Genomic DNA, 18,264 nt, shown 5'->3' with positions numbered 1-18,264 from the left:
TCAATTAATTTCACCCATTTATTAACAAAAGAGTAATAAACAAACATACACAGTTTACCATTACATATTATTGATATGGACGCAGTTGTCTACACAGTTGTTTATATTTCAAGTAAGATTAACAACAAATGAATCACAATGGAATAAATAATCTTTTTTTTTATTCCATTCTATTATTATTCTTATAATTGTATTTGTTTTAAGAGTAGACGTAGACTATATATGTATATATATATATATAACGAGATATGAAACTGTTCCAATCTCGTTTATGTGTTAAAACTAATTTTCACTACTTGTTCTACATTTGTTACCGCACCTAACCTGTGGTAACCGTCAAACGTCATTTATTTGTGACGTACAGAGTTTGACTGAAGGCAACAGCTGATAAGCCGACTGATTGACCGACTGACAGTTGATGTAAAGTTCTTGGAGGGAGTCCGTTTTATTTTGTGGTACAATGAAATTGATAACAAAAAGTTTTTAAAACACATTTTCCTAAAATTCATATAATTACGTCTTGCCATGGTGTAATATATAAAAACCATAATGTCTGTACCGTGTGACATGTTACTACATCCGGAATTGTTAACAAACGATCAACTAATACACATTATACATGAAGTAATTTGCTGCATCTATTTTTTTTTATAGATTGTTATTGTTTGGAATACAATTTAATTGATATGTATTTACTGTTTACAGAGGCACCTGCATTTTACAAATATGGACAGTATACCTAGGCATGAGTTATTAGAAATATTCCACAGTTATTGCGTGCCCTTCGGTCAAAGAAAACCAAGAGATACAGGTAGAGGAAGAATGAATAGGAACCGTCAGACGAGCCCTGAACCAAAATCAGTATTGATTAACGTAAATAATGTAAATTGTAATAGAAAACAATTACATCCATGGCCCACAGAGAGACTAAAACCAGCTCCCGATCAATTGTGCGGGCGCGTGAAGTTAGTGAGATTAGATATCAAATCTGAATTTGTAAACAACGTTGTTGATATGTCCAAACGAAAACTGTGTATTGATTCGGTATGTATCACTACTAAACCATTTTTAACTAGTTCTGCCCGCGGCATTACGCGCGTCGTGTTTATAATAATGAACAGTTCAACTCAATGTTATTGTGAATTAATTTGACTGAAGCAAACCCTATGTGTTATTATTTTCTACAATTTATCAATGAAAAGTACAATTATATCAATTAATAGTTTCTGAGAATGGCCTACACAAACACACAGACTAAGACAGAAGTTCTTAAAACTATTTATATACAAACAAATTGTTTTCTTGGAAAATATAATAATAATAATTCTAGACAATTCACACAGCACCAATTAGTCCCAAGCTAAGCAGAGGTTGTGTTATGTGTATTAGACAATGGATATAAATAGTTATGTAAATATTATTTTGTAAATACATTATATGCATAGAAAACACCTAGACCAATATAAACCATCATACTCATAACAGTTTTTTTAATATTTTATTTATTATGTATAAAGGACATGAACAAAAAAAAAACTAAGTACAAAAGGTGGTCTAATCGCTAATGCAATCTCTTACAGACAATCTTTGGAAAGACAGTATTATAAAAAAAAAATAGAGTTAATAATAGACTTTATATTATATTCTGATGGTAAAGTTAATATTGTTTTTGTTTATTGTTATTTCACTGCCTAGGTTCATTAGCTTGTTTAATACCTAGGCCTTCTCCAATAGACTCCATGTTCTCTGTCCAATGCTTACCTTCTCCATGTTGGTCCAGCCATTGCCCTTATGTCATCCCACCTCTTTTTCTGACACCCTCATTTCCTTTTGTGTTCTCTTGGATACATCCTTACTTTAATAATATTACAAATCTGAAAGTAGGGATGTTTGTTACATTTTCATGCAAAAATAACTGAACTGATCATCATGAAATTTTATACACATATTCTTGGAGGTATTAGAATGAACATAGAATACTTTTTATTTAAAAAAACAATTTTTTTTTATAAAAAACAAAATAAAATTAACCAACGACATTTTTCTACTTCAGCACCATCTAACAGCCAGTAATCAAAATATCTATTGTAATGATCTCCAATACTTATTTAATGGATTCAATGCGAGATAAGCCGCGGGTAAAAATTAGTAACATACACAGCTTTATTGAATAAAAATGTTTTTTTACAGACAACATCAATAGATGGTCCGCCAGCTAAGCGAGAAAGGAAGCCGATAACATGGCCTTAAAATTGTGTCTTGTACGATTAGACAATTGTCCATGTCAGTGCAGATGGAAAGTGGACGAATGGAACTTGTTTCTATGAATTTTATCCAATCAAATCAAAATATCTTTGTATGTATCTCTACAATTTGTAGGTCTATTGCAAACATTTATGATAAGTGTAATGTACTGTCCGTTGGGAATGTAGTTTGAGCTAAGAACTGATGAGGAACTCAGCTCTTACTCTCTTCATATTTGATTGTACATAGATATAATAGTGCATATTAATACTTCAATTTGGGGTGAATACAATAATTATCAGTGTACACTATTTATTATATATATAATATAATGACATGAGAATGCAAATTTTCGCGCCTTTTTATACTTATATTTAAGACTATTCTCGCATTAATGTTTTGCTTGCTGAGTAAAATCTCATGTAATTTCCATAATTGTTTCTTTGTATTCAAACATGTTATTCTTTGAATACAAAAAAAATATTTGTAGTTACAAAAAACATGTATATGTCAATTATATTTCGGTACTAGTTGAACTTGCGACTACATACTCGTATATATGCACTATAGTATTATAGTATTGGTTTATAATTGTGTTGTTCCAAACCATTGAAATACCATAAATATTTTAAGTGAAACTTACCATAGATTAGTGAAAACCGCATCCAAATATGTTAAGCTGTTTCTGAGATTAGCGCGCACAAATGTACAGACATGAATTCAACAATTACGTTGATAATGTCTTCCAATAATAATTATTCTCATGTATATTATATATGAACAATACATGAGAATGTTACATTTTAATAACATGCAACATATAAAGTTTTTCATTTAATTGTTTGATCATAATAACCATAAAATGCTGTGGTAGATGGATAACATCGACAAACTATTAATCCGAGAATGGTACAATTCTATATTGTCTTGACAATGAATTGTTTAAGAATTAGCATTTGTAATAACTGGCAGTTGAGATGAAGCATTCCGACCAATTTGTGGTTGTTCTCACCTGTCTTGTTATCAGACAGGTAGATTGCATTGTGATTTAATTTTGTAATAGTTTTTTAAGTATGCATATTCTCATTCACTTCTAGTCTTTCATTCATATAAACTTATTTCAATGAATGTATTAAATGTTAGTAGTAAAACTAGTGATGTGCCAAATATGCGCATCCATTGATATCCGAGAGAGTTACGGACTTAATGGATATAACCAACAAGTAACGGACATTACTTTTTGATTGACCTGATATGTTACATATATTATATTATCTGTGATTACATTAAATATCGTTACTATACCTCGTCGCATAGTTGTTAATGCCTCGACTTGCGTCAGAAACTCACTACCTTCGAGACAGTAATGAGAGTATCTGTACGCGGATACGCATTTTTTATCGTCACTTTCTAGATCAGTGTTTCCCAAGTTTTTTAGTCCCATGTCCCGAGTGCCACGCCCCATGCGTGGCACTAAAAAGTATTTCTAAAATTCTTATGCCATTAAATAACACACAATTAACATATAATTTTATTATATTTCACTTAGGAAACTTAAATAATACATTTTAGGGAGAAATCCCAAGGAAATTGTTATTGAAACAGTAAGTAAATTTTCAAAACATATAATGAAAAATTTTATATCTTATTCCTTTTCATCATTTTTATAAAGAGTCCATTTTCGAATTGCCCCTCTTAATAATCAAATTGCCCTCCTGTGCGGAATGGGCCCCACGTTGGGAAACACTGTTCTAGATGCTATTGAGTGGTATCCGTATCTGTAGATACATATTTTTTTATCGATACGATATATGCACGTCACTACTTCAAGCTCTATGTTAATAGCCAGTACAGTAGTAAATGTTCAGATAGTAATAATCTTGTAATATAGTGACTTAGGCGATGTATTTGCTTGATTAGGTGAAATGTCCCTTACTTTACCTTAAGGCTCACAAACACGGCTCGAATATCCGGTTATATTAATACACACATGCCTTTACACGTACGCTCTTTGACATAAAAGGACTGTGCATGTAAATGAAAACAAAGCGAACGAGAAAAACCGCGCGCGCCGACTGTCAATCGTGCGTGCTTTAGCGCCTTTTTGTCTCTATATAATATATTTAAAAATGTATATCTATGTACGATAGCAGAGTTTGTGCTATGTTCGATATATATACACAAACTCTGTTAAGCTTGGGACTGAATAGCGCTGTGTGAGATGTCCTGAGATTAACGTAGAGAATATATTTCTTACAATATGTCAACCCCACTTGCTCCGTGTTTTAAACACGGATCAGTAAGATAATTGCTATTTTTCTTATGTAGTTACAATAGAATAGCTATAGCATGATGGAAAAATGGAAACTGTTGCTTATGATATTTGTGATTTATATACAGTATATCTGTATTATAGCATATATGTACTTATTTCAGACGCATCGCAACAATTGATTGTAATTGTAAATTTGCATTGTATTATCCAAAAGTACTATATGTATTTGTTTCCATCCAGTTTCATGTTTGAGAGGAGGAATTCATAAATTATTATTATTAATCAATATACATATGCAGGTATGACGTCACCAGATAATACTCATCGTACTGCTCATGAACTGCGATTCTGGAGGACTAAGGTCTTGCCACTATACCAGTGTTTCCCAACGTGGGCCCCACGCCCAATACGGGGTCAGTTTGATTGTGAAGCCGGGTAATTAAAAAATGGACTCGACACGAGTCCCTTTTGCTCCGGGCCATTTAAAGGCTTGATCTTGGTGCTAACGTGCCATGTTAAACGAAACAAGGAAATTCTTAAATATTTGTTTTATCATCAAAATTAAATTAATATAGAAAAAATAATAATTAATATTCAATAATTTGTTAAAATTATTTGGAATTTGAATTTCAGTATTACATTAATTGTATGTTTTGAAAATTTACTTAGTGTGTAACGTTAATAATCATAGTGATTTCTTCGTAAAACATATCAGTTATGTATGTAAGTGAAAAATTCAATTTATAATATTAAAAATTATGTATTTTAGATAGGGGGATGAGGGGCATAATTATTTTAGGAAGTCTAAGGTGGGGCATGCCACAAGGAAGATTGGGAAACACTGCTCAGTACCTTGTAAATCCAACACCCTATCTCACCCGTAACACAGTGTACAAAGCACGCTACTTGGCAGCTGAAATAATTTACACATGTAGCAATTAAGACTTTGTACAAAGTTTACTTTGGTCAAATTAATTAGTGCATTAATGCTTCTAGTGTTAAGTTCGCCTTTTGTAACATGTTTTATTGATCAATGAAGTTGTTTAAACTAAATTTAATACCTCCGTGTACAGGGAAATTTGTATATGGATTGATTTAATTCCGATCTTGTACAATGTATCGGAAGACGTCCTTATATTTAACTAGTTGACTCCGCAAATGTTGTTTTGCTATATAAATTAAAATCGCTATTAAAAAATAGGGGTTGGTAGTAGAAGGGTGAAAATTTAAGGCTATATGTATTTTTTAATGCCACATCTATACGTATAAATAAAATTGGAGTGTCTGTTTGTAATATTGAAATAATATTTTTTTACTACTTGCATATGAATATAAATACGGTACATACACCAAAATAATTTTTTATATAATTTTTTTCTGTCTGTCTGTCTGTTCCGGCTAATCTCTGAAATGGCTGGACTTATTTTGGCGAGACTTTTTTGGTAGGTAGCTGATGTGATGTTAATAAGGAGTAACTTAGGCTCCTTTAATATTAGAAAAATAAAGTTAAATTCCAAGCGGACGAAGTCGCGGGAACAGCTAATAATAAATAAATAAAAATAAAAAATATTGTCGAAAAATTAAAATAAGAATTTGTGGGGGTGGCTCACCCTTAACACTTAGGGGTATAAAAATTAGTTACAAACCTAAACTGAATATACATATGAAATTTCATGTAAATCAGTCAATACGTTTCGAAGGAGTATAACCACGGAAGATTACGAGAATTTTATATATTAGATTATTTTGTGATACACAATGCAGTGTTAGACGAATGAAAATATTTTTTATATTATTTGCATTATATTGCAGTGCTTGGTTGTTACGTTGTTTTACACTTTTGGACAATTTAAATATATATATATTAGTATGTTTTGTCACAATTAATTCCTTCTAGCTTGTAAATATTAGGTGTTCTAACTGCAGTGGTGTAACGGTAGGTTAGCAAAGCGGGAACATACCATGGGCCCTGGAGGTCCCTGGTTCAAAAGGCCGTGCTTACAGGAACAATCAATTACTTCCATTATATATTAATTTCAAATTGTATTTAATCAATTTAATTGCAACGAGTGTCTATTTTAGATAAAGGAAGGGTATTTTCGGATTGTTAAGGCCTCAGATGGTTTGTTTACGCCACTGCCTATGTGTTCGTACAATATATTAAAAAAAAGACAGGTACAATCCTCTCTAATAAATTGTAATAAAATGTGAAACAAATAAGTTGTTTTTTTCAGTACGCAAATACTACCGATAAGATAATATCACGTAGTCATGTCTAATATGTTTGTTGTTTGTATTGTTCTGGGTGTTTTATATGTATAATAGATATGTTTATAAAAAATGTGTATCAGTTGTCTAATATCCATAACACAAGCTCTGTTTAGCGTCGGACTATATGGCACTATGGATTGTCCTGGATTATTGTTATCTAATATTCTCTTATCTGTGGTAATACTAACCCATCGTTGCTACCGTACTAAACAATTTATTTCCGTAAATACATACGGGCTAATACAACAATCAAAATTATGCATCAAAAGAATTGAACTCACGACCGTGATAAATTATAGCCGCATGTTAAATGGCTATAGCACTGATTTAATATTTAAATAAACTTAATATAAGCAGTTTTGAAGAAACATATTTTTTTATTGTATAACTTATTCGAAATGCAGACCCATCATACGAAGAACTAGCACGGAATTTGCGTGTTACTCTGTTAAACAAATGTTGTTCAGATTTACATATTTAAGAACATTGTGTGAATACAAACTGCCAAATAGTAGACATAAATAGTTAGTTGAGTAACAAAATAAATCAGTCATAGCACAGTTACTAGATTGGACCAGTTCCTACGAGCCGCATTCGTTTACTAGTATAACGGGTGTTGATCTATTGACTAATAATGTAAGATTAAAAATAATTCATATAAAGAACTAATATAAACTGTCAATTCACACGTCAATCAGCTATCTTGACATTACAAGTAGTATAAAATACACAATCCTCATATATCATTGTAATATAAATATTACGAAATTATGTACGACCCGACGCCAAAAAATGCTAAATCCGTCAAAAGCAGACTCGACACCATAAATCAAAGTGACGATAACAAACGTCCGAACATGTCCAAAGTGCATTCGCATTTTTTAGTCCCCTCTGATAAGCTGGATAAAGTGACCAGGCGTGTCATAGCTCCGTACGCGCAGATAGAAAGGAAAGGTTTGAAAGATGAGGAAGTAAGGGACGGGAGATATCTAGACATAAACAGGTTCAATGTGTTCTTAGAGGACAGCGTGGATCTTGACTCTTTGTTGTACGAAACGGCTATGGTTCTGAAGACTGTCACTAACAGTGCCGGTAAGTTCCCAACATGCCCCCCTCATTTTTGTATGTGAAATTGAAGTGGTACTAGTGTTTTATGTACATAACTACACTGTCACCTTAAGTTTTATAACATCTAATTGTACAATTTTTTATTTAGTAATTGAAATCGCAAATAATCTGATAATAAATTGTAATCGTCGCTTGTATACGTGAACAACACCACGGATATTGTTAACAAGATTTTTATGGCATCTCTCATGGATCCCAAGTACAATACTAGATTAACTCAAACATTGGAATATTCACTCTACAGAAATATTATTAAAGTCTTATTTCATACCTATGGCATACAGTAGCAAAGTGCTAGTTGCTACAAAATCAAAATTCTCCAACAATACCAGAACTTGAAGACCATTCTCAAAGCATAAATATAAAACAAGTTATAACCAACTCGGAACAGAGAACAAAGATAATAATTTCAAATATTTGTAATGTTTTAGTTAATCCAGTATAGTAGATACTAGGTAAGCGATATCGTCTTCATTTCAGTGTCAACTAAAACACACCCCAATATGCGACGGTTACTCATTCAATTGTAAATCCCTAAGACGCCCACAACACATTATTTGCGTTTGCTTTTCAGGCGTTTTCGTATACATTGTTGATAGTCTAAGAAACGAAATTGTCATGATGCCACACAATACCAAGACACCAGAACGACACGAAGTCAACATACCCATTGGTCAGTAATCATTTTATACAACATCTATTTTATTCATTCATTTTATACAAGGCATCATCTATTGTCAAAATTGTGTAGAAACACAATTTGCATGTTCATATTTCGTTCGTAACTAAGTAACTACAGTAACATAAAACAGCGACATCACATCGTCATGTTAACATTCCTCATGAGCTGCCATGTATCTAGAATTCTAGAGAATCAAACTGACAAGTTTACTTAACAGAGTAAGATAAAAAAAATACGTATATCTCATTCTTAGAGGAAGGAAAAGTAGCAGCAGCTCATGTGGCAGCAACCAAGGAGTTTCTACTTTTAGAAGATGTGCAACGCGACCGCCGATTCGCAGAAGGGCTCAAGTGGGTAGACGCAAAGGTTGCATTGCTGATGCCGGTGGTAAAACCTGACGGGGAGTGCTATGCTGTGCTAGAGTTGTATAGAACTACCGCGGAACCTTACGATGAAGTGAGCTCGAATTACTATGTGCTTACATTTCTAATATTTATTTCACCACTCGGTACACTTCCATTTACTTACGGCTCCACATAATTTAGAATTAACTTTAGTGTTAGCGATGTACCAAATAAGATTGACTTTGGAAACCATCATCATAAATTCCTGGTGAATTTGCCACGATGGCTCTCCTCCACTGGTGCCCCGCCAGTTTATACCGTTAGTGCAGGCGGCTGAACAGTTCCATTATTATAACTTAAAAAAATGGGGCCAACCCTCATCATAATCATTTTTTATTTGGAATGGATAATAATGGTATAGTACACCCGCCACCGTTAGCGCAGGCGGGTTTAAAAAAAATGGGGCCAGGGTTGGCCTCAGTTTTTTTTAATGGATGATAATGGAATGGTGCTCCCCTGCGCTAACTGTTTACGCTGGCTTTCCTTATTACTAACAATCCCCTGTCCCCCCATTACCAACAGTCTTTTCCTACCCTTTTAGAATGTGGTATACACAGTAGTAAGCGTGGCATGCTGGGCCGGCGCTGCAGTTCATCAGGCACAAGCCCGTGTCACGCTACAGAAGACTGCTCATCTCAATGAGGAACTGCGAGCGTTGTTGCAAAACTATTTCTGCGATTTGGCTTCTATCGACACCATGTTGACTGATATGTTGGTATGACAATTTATACTTTTTAATATGAATGATAATGGAATAGCACACCAGATCACACATTCATCTTATCATCTCCAGCATATACCGTTAGCGCAGGCGGATGCGCCATTATCATCCATTATGAAAAAAAACACCGAAGGCCATAGTAATTACTATGTGTTACAGAGTCACCACAGAACAGAGAGGACCACTATGTTCTGTAGTGACCTAATATGGTACATTGATAGCAATGGGGCCACGAATCCCCGTTACTAACAATTTCCTTCCTCCCTGACGAATTATTTTGAAATGGTGCACTTGCCTGCGCTAGTGGTTTACGCTAGCGGGGAAAGTGTACCTCCAAGGGTAAAATTAACATGAATACACAGGAATTTATAAGAATGGGTTCCTTATAGGTGAAGGTCAACCTGACATGGCCCATTGTTAATAATGGAGCCACTAGTCTTCATTAGTGACAATCCTCTTCTCTCTTGACGTGTGTATTGTTTTTAACGTAGGCCATTGTGAAGTCGTTTATGGGTGCTATGAGGAGCAGCTTCTTCATCATCGACAAGTATCACGTGGGTGAACACATTCAGGCCGACATGTGGGACGATGGGTGGGCCTCGGAGAAGACAAACATGCCAAAGAAGAGAATGAAAATAAAGTAATTTGTCTACAATATCACTTATATACTCATAAGTCGCTTCTGCGAAAATTTATCATAACCTTATGGTTATGATTTCAAGATAGTGGAGAATGAAAGTTTATTTTATTATATTTTGGGATTTTACATCATGAAACGCATTCTTAATAGTTGTTTGTCGGTCGTCCATGCATCCAAGAAGGAAGGGGTCAAGCTAGACCGTATTTTATTGAAAGTCTTGCTTGTGCAAGACTTTAATACATTTTAAATTCCCATATTTTTAATATAACTTGACAGATGTTTTTTCTATCAAACGCTATGTATTTCCCTAATGGATCGTTTAAGTCATTTAGAAATAAATTGGTAACAAACAAACTTACTTATTGTGTTATTTAAGATGTTAAACAGTTGCATAATGTTGCAGTTTAAGCCAAGAACAAACGCCAGCGGGCCTAGTTGCCAAGACAGGAGAATTCCTGAATGTGCGAGACGCGTACAAGGACCCTAGATTCGTGAAGGAGATTGATCCTACTACGGGAGCAGTCGTACGGACGTGTCTCGCTGCACCAATTGTGGACAAACATGGAGTCATTGGTGAATAAATTACTTCCTTACACACTAATTTTAACTAAGGAATTCACAAAATTCGAATTCAATATTCTTTTATGTCAATAATATGGCAATCAGGCTAATGGCCCAACATTTTCATCGCACCGCTCTATATCGTCAAAGAATTTATTCCCACGCACTGGAATGACTGACTCATGACCATTTTAAACAAACATAAGTTTTACGCAACCCCCTAGAAGTTTGCAGGTTGGGGCCTCGGGGCCCCTTTACCCTGGCTCCGGGGGCAACAATCCCCGGGGAACTGAACTTCCTTGAGGACAAATAATTAACTAATGCTAAACTTAACAAACCTAGAAAGGGTGCATCACAGCTTTATCTAACTTAAGAATTGGAGATATATTTAGGGGTTTGTATTTTTTACTTATTTTTAAATTTCTTAACGATTGCGAGTAAACCTTTTATACACCAGGTGTAGTGCAGTTAACAAATAAAACAAACGCATTGCCGTTCAATAAGGAAGACGAGACTGTATTCAAAGTATTCATCAGCCATTGCTCCCTGATAGTACACTTCTACAATATGCAACAAAAGAAGATTTATCACGTGAGTGACTTTTTTATAATTATAATAACCAGCACACCCAGTCTCCTTCTGGTCATAATATTTTTTTAAATTGTAGCAAACAAGTTCAGTAAAACTCCAACCAGACCGCTCGTTATTTGTATTCCCTTTCCAATAGGATAGTGAAGATTTTTTAGCAATCCAGGTAACCACCATATTGGTACCGGATTCTTGTAAGGCAGGGTGAGAAACTCCAAGTAGTGCCCGACACTTGTGACTGAGGTGTAGGTTTTATGGGCCACTTTTATTTCCATAAACTCTGCTATCGTTACTGATGCCATTGTCTCTGCCGCACTAAAACCGGCATAAACCTTCTATTTCTGTTACGACAACCTTCCACTTCCGCTACGTCAGTTCAATGTCAATCCATGCATCAATCTATTAGACAGTGTTGCCACTTTACATTTATTTGCCAATATTAACGGAATATTTTATATAAAACTTTCATTAATAAAAAAACCTAACACAAGCTTACGGTCCACTTGATGGTGAACGGTTACCATGGCGTGTGTACTTCTACGGAGTCAGAGGTTTCACGTGCAGTTGGCGATCCTAGTAATTACTATATGTAATTATTTATTATAGGATAATTTAAACAAGATGTATTCAGACTTGATCAGTCTACACTTGAAGCCTTGTAAGCATGATATTGAGGAACTAATGGAGACCAATGGTATTGTACTGCCACCAAACAACTTCAGAAGGTAAGTGATGGTCTTAAGTAAATAATTACTAAGTAGCTGATTTATACACAACTATATTCATCATATTGACAGCCTCAGTGATCTATCGGCTTAGCACACCGTCTTCCAACGGTTGCGGGTTCGATTCCTCGCACGGTACAAACATTTGTATTCATGAGTTTGAGTGTTTGTAACTCTGTAGCGGTCTGGGTATATTTTGTAAATATGTTACCTACCAAAAAAAAAATCTATTTATTTATTTGAGGTGTCTAGTACCCATAACACGTCCTGCTAAGCTTGGGACTAGATGGCGCTGTGTAAACAGTCCTGAGACAATATTATTATTATTATAAATGTGTAAATGCCACCTCAACAGTTACGATTACCACATAAGTGAAGGCAGCAAGGAAGACATGCCAGGTCTCATCTGCTACATGTTCATGGAGATATTTGCGGACCACAACTTCGAGCGGCATCAGCTGGCAGACTTTGCAGTCACAATACTGAACTGCTACAGACGTAACCCTTACCACAATTCGGAGCATGCCTTCTGTTTCACCCATACCATGTATTTAATATTGCACAGCAATTCTGGATACTTCGATTTCGTGGAGGTAATATAAATAGCAATAGAAATCATCTTTATTCAAATAAACTTAATATAAGCACTTTTGAATAGTCAAGTTCTTTGATTCTACCGCTCATTCGGAATGCAGACTCAAAACAAGAAGAATGAGAAAGAAACTTGTGTGTTGCTCTTTTAAATAAATATTGAATTACTTATATTTAATTAACAACAAGGATTAGACATATGACAATCAACATAGAAACCGCTACGCACTTAATCTCTGTTCATTCTAGTACTTTAATCTAATTATTCGTAACCTGAGTGACAACGATTTTAGAAGCAAGAAGTATTTATTACTCTAAATGCTTATTTCTTCGAATTAATTGAATATTGAATTCACAATGAATTTTATTTTGTTTCACGCAACTTTATTATTTTTTTCATTCATAAAAACCTTCTTACTATAAATAAGGAAATTCATTGACTATATAGATGTATGTATACATAGTATTACATAGACGGCCTCGGTGATCTAGCGGTTTAGCACACCGCTTTCCGCTGGTAGGAGGTTCGATCCCTCACGCGGTGTAAACATTTGAATTCATAAGTATGATTGTTTGTATCGATCTGGGTGTTATGTAAGTATATTATGTATGTATTTACAAAAAAAAACCTAAGTATTTATATCAGTTATCTAATACCCATAACCCAAGCTCTGATTACCGTAGGACTAGATAGCGCTGTGTTAAATGTCCAGGATTATTTATTTATTGAATATGCCTTACATCTATCACCCGTTCATTATGTGACTCTTGTGGCGTAGTTTATGTGGCGATATCGAACGGCCTTATTCAAATTCTAAGATGCTGTTGACAGACGGTAGCACTGATGCTGGCAGGACTGTGCCACGATCTGGACCATCCAGGTTACAATAACAATTTCCTAACTCTGTGCAAACATCCGCTGGCGTCAATGTACAAGTCGTCGATGCTTGAAAATCATCACTATTTCCTCGCAAAGAAGATTATTGAGGTATTTAACAGGGTTTTGATATTTTTTTTAATTGTATAGCTGAAATGGCAAACATAAACTTTAAAAATTAAAGTAAAATTATTTAAAAAAATTTATAATATTATCTTTATGCAAATGAAAGTCCCGTCAAAGTCAGAGATTCGCAAGAACGAACAGACAGGCAAAAAAAAATTAATATTTTGATGAAAGTACCTTATATACTTTCATATTTTCATATGCATTTAGTGAGAATCTGTTAATTTTGTATTACATAGGGGCACTTTAATTATATTTATTTATATAAATAGAATCGAAACAGGCATTTTGATGATAATCTGATTTTTGTTAGTCTTTTTGTTAAAATATTTCATGAATTCTACATGAAATATTTTCAGAACAAAAATATCCTCAGAAAGTTACCAGATTTGGACCGCAATCGTGTTATGGAGGAAATAAAATACAATATCCTGTGCACAGACCTGGCAGTGTACTTCCAAATAAGAGCGCAACTCACGCCTCTTGTCGCGGAGCATGCTTACGACTGGACTGATAACTCACATCGGAGGATGTTGAAGGTTTTACTACCTGCTGTTATTTCTGCCTTTTCGTTGTATTTGTCAGTAGTATAGTGATAATGTCTGAAGACGAGTATATCGCAGTGGTTTCAATAAATTTCTTTTTATTGCCTTTTAGCAGAATCAGACAGAAAAACTGCGTATATTAAACCATACAGAGGAGCAAATAGATCTGTTTTCTTATTCTCTGAATGAATTCACGAAGATTGCTTTATCTATTATAAGCTACATTTATTTTTATTAGGCTAAGACCTGTAAAAATAGCTGTAAGTGTGGAAATAAAATTTTAAAAAATTGTGCAGATTTGTACTTACGTCCTTTGGGGTAAGTCTTGGTAATAGACCACTGAGTCACGCAAGATATTGCATTAATGTAATGACCTTTTGTTGCAGGGTATATTAATGACAACATGTGATTTATCCGGTTGTTGTAAACCATTTGGCGTTGCAAAGGCGACAGCTGAATCAATTTATGCCGAATTTTATAATCAGGTGCGAGTTTTATAATGAAAAAAAAAAAATATCTCAATCCCCAAAGCGCCATCTAGTGTCTGGCTAAACAGAGCTTGTATATAGGGATACAGATATTTGTAAATACCATATATAATGTACATAGAAAACACCTAGACCAATATAAACAATAATACTCATAAATACAAATGTTTGTGACTTGCGAGGAATCGTAACCGCGACCGGATCGATCGGAAGTAAGTCGGTGTGCTACTCGCTAGACCACCGAGGCCGTCGTAATTGTACTTCAATCTATCAATCTACCGCCTGATCCAAAATTTATGTATAGTCTCTTTATTGCAACAGATGTACTACAGGAATTTAAATTAATACAGTAATAGGGTGCAAAAGGCAGTCTTATCGCTTACGAAATATCTTCCAGACAATATGTAGATAATCTGTTGAACATTTGCTTATAAAAAAACTACCAAGTGGTTAACTCTCCAAAAAAATATAGTAACATAATTGTAAAACAACATCGATAGTCAAATTTGTGGTGAACGCAACAAGAAGTCTTCAGTCTTATCTTCTAGAATTTTTTAATACAACTTCTTAGAAGGCGAATTTATCGTCATCTGTCGATAATCAGAAATTTGTTTTTATTTGTAACAGTAGGAATTTATATCCAGACATGTATATATATAGGAGTAGGACATTCGATTATATACGAACCAAAAGTAACCAGACATTGAGGGGGACGCAGCTGGAGTCAAGTCACAATGAAAGTTTCAAGGCGTTTGACCCAGGTCCCCACTAACATGTGGCCCACCTTCATGATAGAGGACTACTGGCCGTAGGGTATGGTGTATCGGCGCTACCGTGGCAGATTGCCGTCGTCAGTGCCGTGACCACACAGGCTATTATAATATGTCAATATACTAGTTATATAATATTAATTCATACGTATATTAGTCTATAAGGTATATATAATATGGGCCTAGTAGCCTGATATAAATAAAATATATGATCACTCACGAAGGAAGTGTTCTTCAGGGAGATAAAGAACGGGAGATGGGCTATACGCCACTTAGCATGATGGACAGACGCCGCTGCATCAACCAACCAGCTGAACAGATTCAATTCCTCTCCGTGGTAGTTCTGCCCTGTCTGATGCTGCTGCAGAACATATTCCCCAATACTGTGCCACTCATTGACAATTGCAGGTACTCATTGTTATAATATTTGACGGCCTCGGTGGTCTAGTGGTTTATTATATATCGCTAGTCGCTGAATACAATTCGTATCGAGCGAGAAATCGAACCCGCGACCATCAAGAGTAAAGCGCTGTGCGAAACCACTAGACCGAAGATACCGTCTAGGCCGAGTTATTTTTAAACTTTCATATTTGGTATTTATTACTAATATAGTTCTTAATTAAAATAAATAAAGGTATTTACTTACCATTAATATGGTTAGTAAATACCTTTATTTACCATATTAATGGTAAATACCTTCAAACTACACTAAACCTATATTTACCATAAAATATATTGTTAAGACTTTAATTTATAATAAATTTATTAATACTATGTAATAATTCAATAATTTAATTAATAATAAGTATCTACGAAACATGAAAAGATAAAATACATGGCCCAAAAATAGCTGACTGTGTTACCATAAATCTATTTATTTAACATAAAATGATTCGTGTTAAGACCCGATTAAATATGTTAATAATAAGAATTAAATGTATTTATTAGGAAAACTCAAGAGGCTTGGCACGATGAGATAGAAATTAGGGGACAGAGGTTATGGAGACAGGACGACTCCTTGGTGAGCACGGCGCGCGGCCGGTTCCTCAACAGTGTCAAATCTGAACAAGCTATAGGAAAATAATAACTAACCCGCGCAAGTTCGTCTGTATCACACTTACTTCATATTTATCATTATATTTCGCCCAATTTACATAATATCCTTTCAAATTTTAGCCTGTGCTATTCTCATGGTGCGTAAGCTATATTACTTACTGTAAATTTTCATGTAGATCCGTTCAGCAGTTGTTGCGTGAAAGAGTAACAAACATCTATCCATCCAACACTCGCGTTACTAATATTAGTAAGATATATGATTACATTATTGTGACTTATAAAGTGTTTCTTTTTGTCATAGTGCAAGTCTCTGTATATTATATCTACTTAAATTATCTAAAGTAGTGAGTAGTAGATAAATTAGGATTATTTTTACAATTAACATCCAGTTTCCTGATCATTCTTCTTCTTATGAGTCTGTGTTCCAAATAAAAAATATAACTATTCAAAGTTTTTATGTTGAGTTTATTTGAATAAAGATATTATATATTTCTATCTATATATAAAAATGAATCCCTTTGTCACGGATTCAGGCGTAAACGGCTGAACCGTATTTGTTAATACTCTTACTGTTGTATTTGTTGTCAGGAGAAGGTTCTTATGAATAGTGGCGCGAATATTTAGAAAAGTTAATATGTTCGTAGCTTTCTGTAATGCTTGCTTACTATATCCAATGCGCAGTCAGTATATAGTCATAGTTAAGACAAATAAAACAATAATATGACATGATAGCAAATTTATTTATTAACCTATATATGATCCACATAATACAATGTAACCGATGTTTACTGGTGTTCAACTATTTCCAAATTAGTTACACGTGAACGACGCTGCCTACCGACGTCATCGTGACGTCACTACAGTGAACTAGTTGATCGGGGGTCTTATGTATGTTATTAACAATTCTAGGTCGTCGACGTCACATCCATTTCAGTAATATATACTCCCACATTCATAGGTGGTAAAGTTTAAAAATAATAAAATTCGTTTTTATATATTTAATACCTTACCCCATTACTAGCAATGTCAGTTTGACCTCCACGTGGTTCCCTGGAAACCACATCTAACCTGACCTCATCTTGTTATCATCCTCCACTGGTACCTCGCCAGCGTAAACCGTTAGCGCAGGCGTGCACCATTCCATTATCATCCGTGAAAAAAACCTAAGTATTTTAACATATTTTACACTATTTCTACTTAACATGTGACGTAATTGATGATAGAGGGACCTTCAGGTCCCTATTAATTAAAAATTGCTACCGATCAACTTTGCACACTGGAGGCCATCAAATGTAAACAAATCAATGTATATTTTATAACGTTATCACAAGTAAAGTTTTATAGGGCTGAGTGCGGACAGAATGCATGGACGTTATGACGGCGAACAAATATCAAATGACGTTACACCATATATTTAATTATTACTATCAGTTATCTAGTAATATCACAAGCACTACTTAATTATGAACTTAGATTTTGCCAAACTGAAGAGGAAACGCCACTACACATCCTATGTGGTAGCCCACTCAAGCATAAACGTAATATCTACTTTAGAAAGTTTACACTCTATCC

The 18,264-nt window shown here is 34.5% G+C and overlaps 2 protein-coding genes across 2 annotated transcripts; both read left to right on the top strand.

The window, feature by feature from the left end:
- Nucleotides 1-426: 426 nt before the first annotated feature.
- LOC131847418 (uncharacterized) lies at nt 427-3,500 on the top strand. The gene is made up of 3 exons (XM_059196998.1): nt 427-624; nt 706-1,044; nt 2,191-3,500. The coding sequence occupies exons 1-3, from the start codon at nt 550-552 to the stop codon at nt 2,248-2,250; spliced, it is 474 nt and encodes a 157-aa protein (XP_059052981.1). The 5' UTR covers nt 427-549; the 3' UTR covers nt 2,251-3,500.
- A 4,016-nt stretch (nt 3,501-7,516) lies between these two features.
- Nucleotides 7,517-16,842, top strand: LOC131847440 (cAMP and cAMP-inhibited cGMP 3',5'-cyclic phosphodiesterase 10A-like). Its single transcript, XM_059197028.1, has 14 exons — nt 7,517-7,882; nt 8,493-8,591; nt 8,854-9,056; nt 9,546-9,719; nt 10,217-10,365; nt 10,769-10,938; nt 11,384-11,517; nt 12,121-12,239; nt 12,595-12,832; nt 13,663-13,818; nt 14,193-14,372; nt 14,765-14,863; nt 15,875-16,044; nt 16,585-16,842. The coding sequence occupies exons 1-14, from the start codon at nt 7,561-7,563 to the stop codon at nt 16,718-16,720; spliced, it is 2,349 nt and encodes a 782-aa protein (XP_059053011.1). The 5' UTR covers nt 7,517-7,560; the 3' UTR covers nt 16,721-16,842.
- The last annotated feature ends 1,422 nt before the right edge of the window (nt 16,843-18,264 follow it).

This window comes from Achroia grisella, unplaced genomic scaffold (genome assembly GCF_030625045.1).
Source record: "Achroia grisella isolate CSIRO2021 unplaced genomic scaffold, CSIRO_AGI_Agris_v1 utg534, whole genome shotgun sequence".
Lineage (NCBI taxonomy): Eukaryota > Metazoa > Arthropoda > Insecta > Lepidoptera > Pyralidae > Achroia > Achroia grisella.
The sequence above is the reverse complement of the archived record's forward strand: the minus strand, read 5'-3'. Positions and strand labels throughout refer to the sequence as shown.

Coding starts and splice junctions, on each gene's coding strand:
- LOC131847418 (XM_059196998.1), top strand. CDS start 550: ATGTCTGTACCGTGTGACATGTTACTACATCCGGAATTGTTAACAAAC. Junction 625..705: donor TAATACACATTATACATGAA/GTAATTTGCTGC, acceptor TACTGTTTACAG/AGGCACCTGCATTTTACAAA. Junction 1,045..2,190: donor GAAAACTGTGTATTGATTCG/GTATGTATCACT, acceptor GTTTTTTTACAG/ACAACATCAATAGATGGTCC.
- LOC131847440 (XM_059197028.1), top strand. CDS start 7,561: ATGTACGACCCGACGCCAAAAAATGCTAAATCCGTCAAAAGCAGACTC. Junction 7,883..8,492: donor GACTGTCACTAACAGTGCCG/GTAAGTTCCCAA, acceptor TTTGCTTTTCAG/GCGTTTTCGTATACATTGTT. Junction 16,045..16,584: donor CCACTCATTGACAATTGCAG/GTACTCATTGTT, acceptor TGTATTTATTAG/GAAAACTCAAGAGGCTTGGC.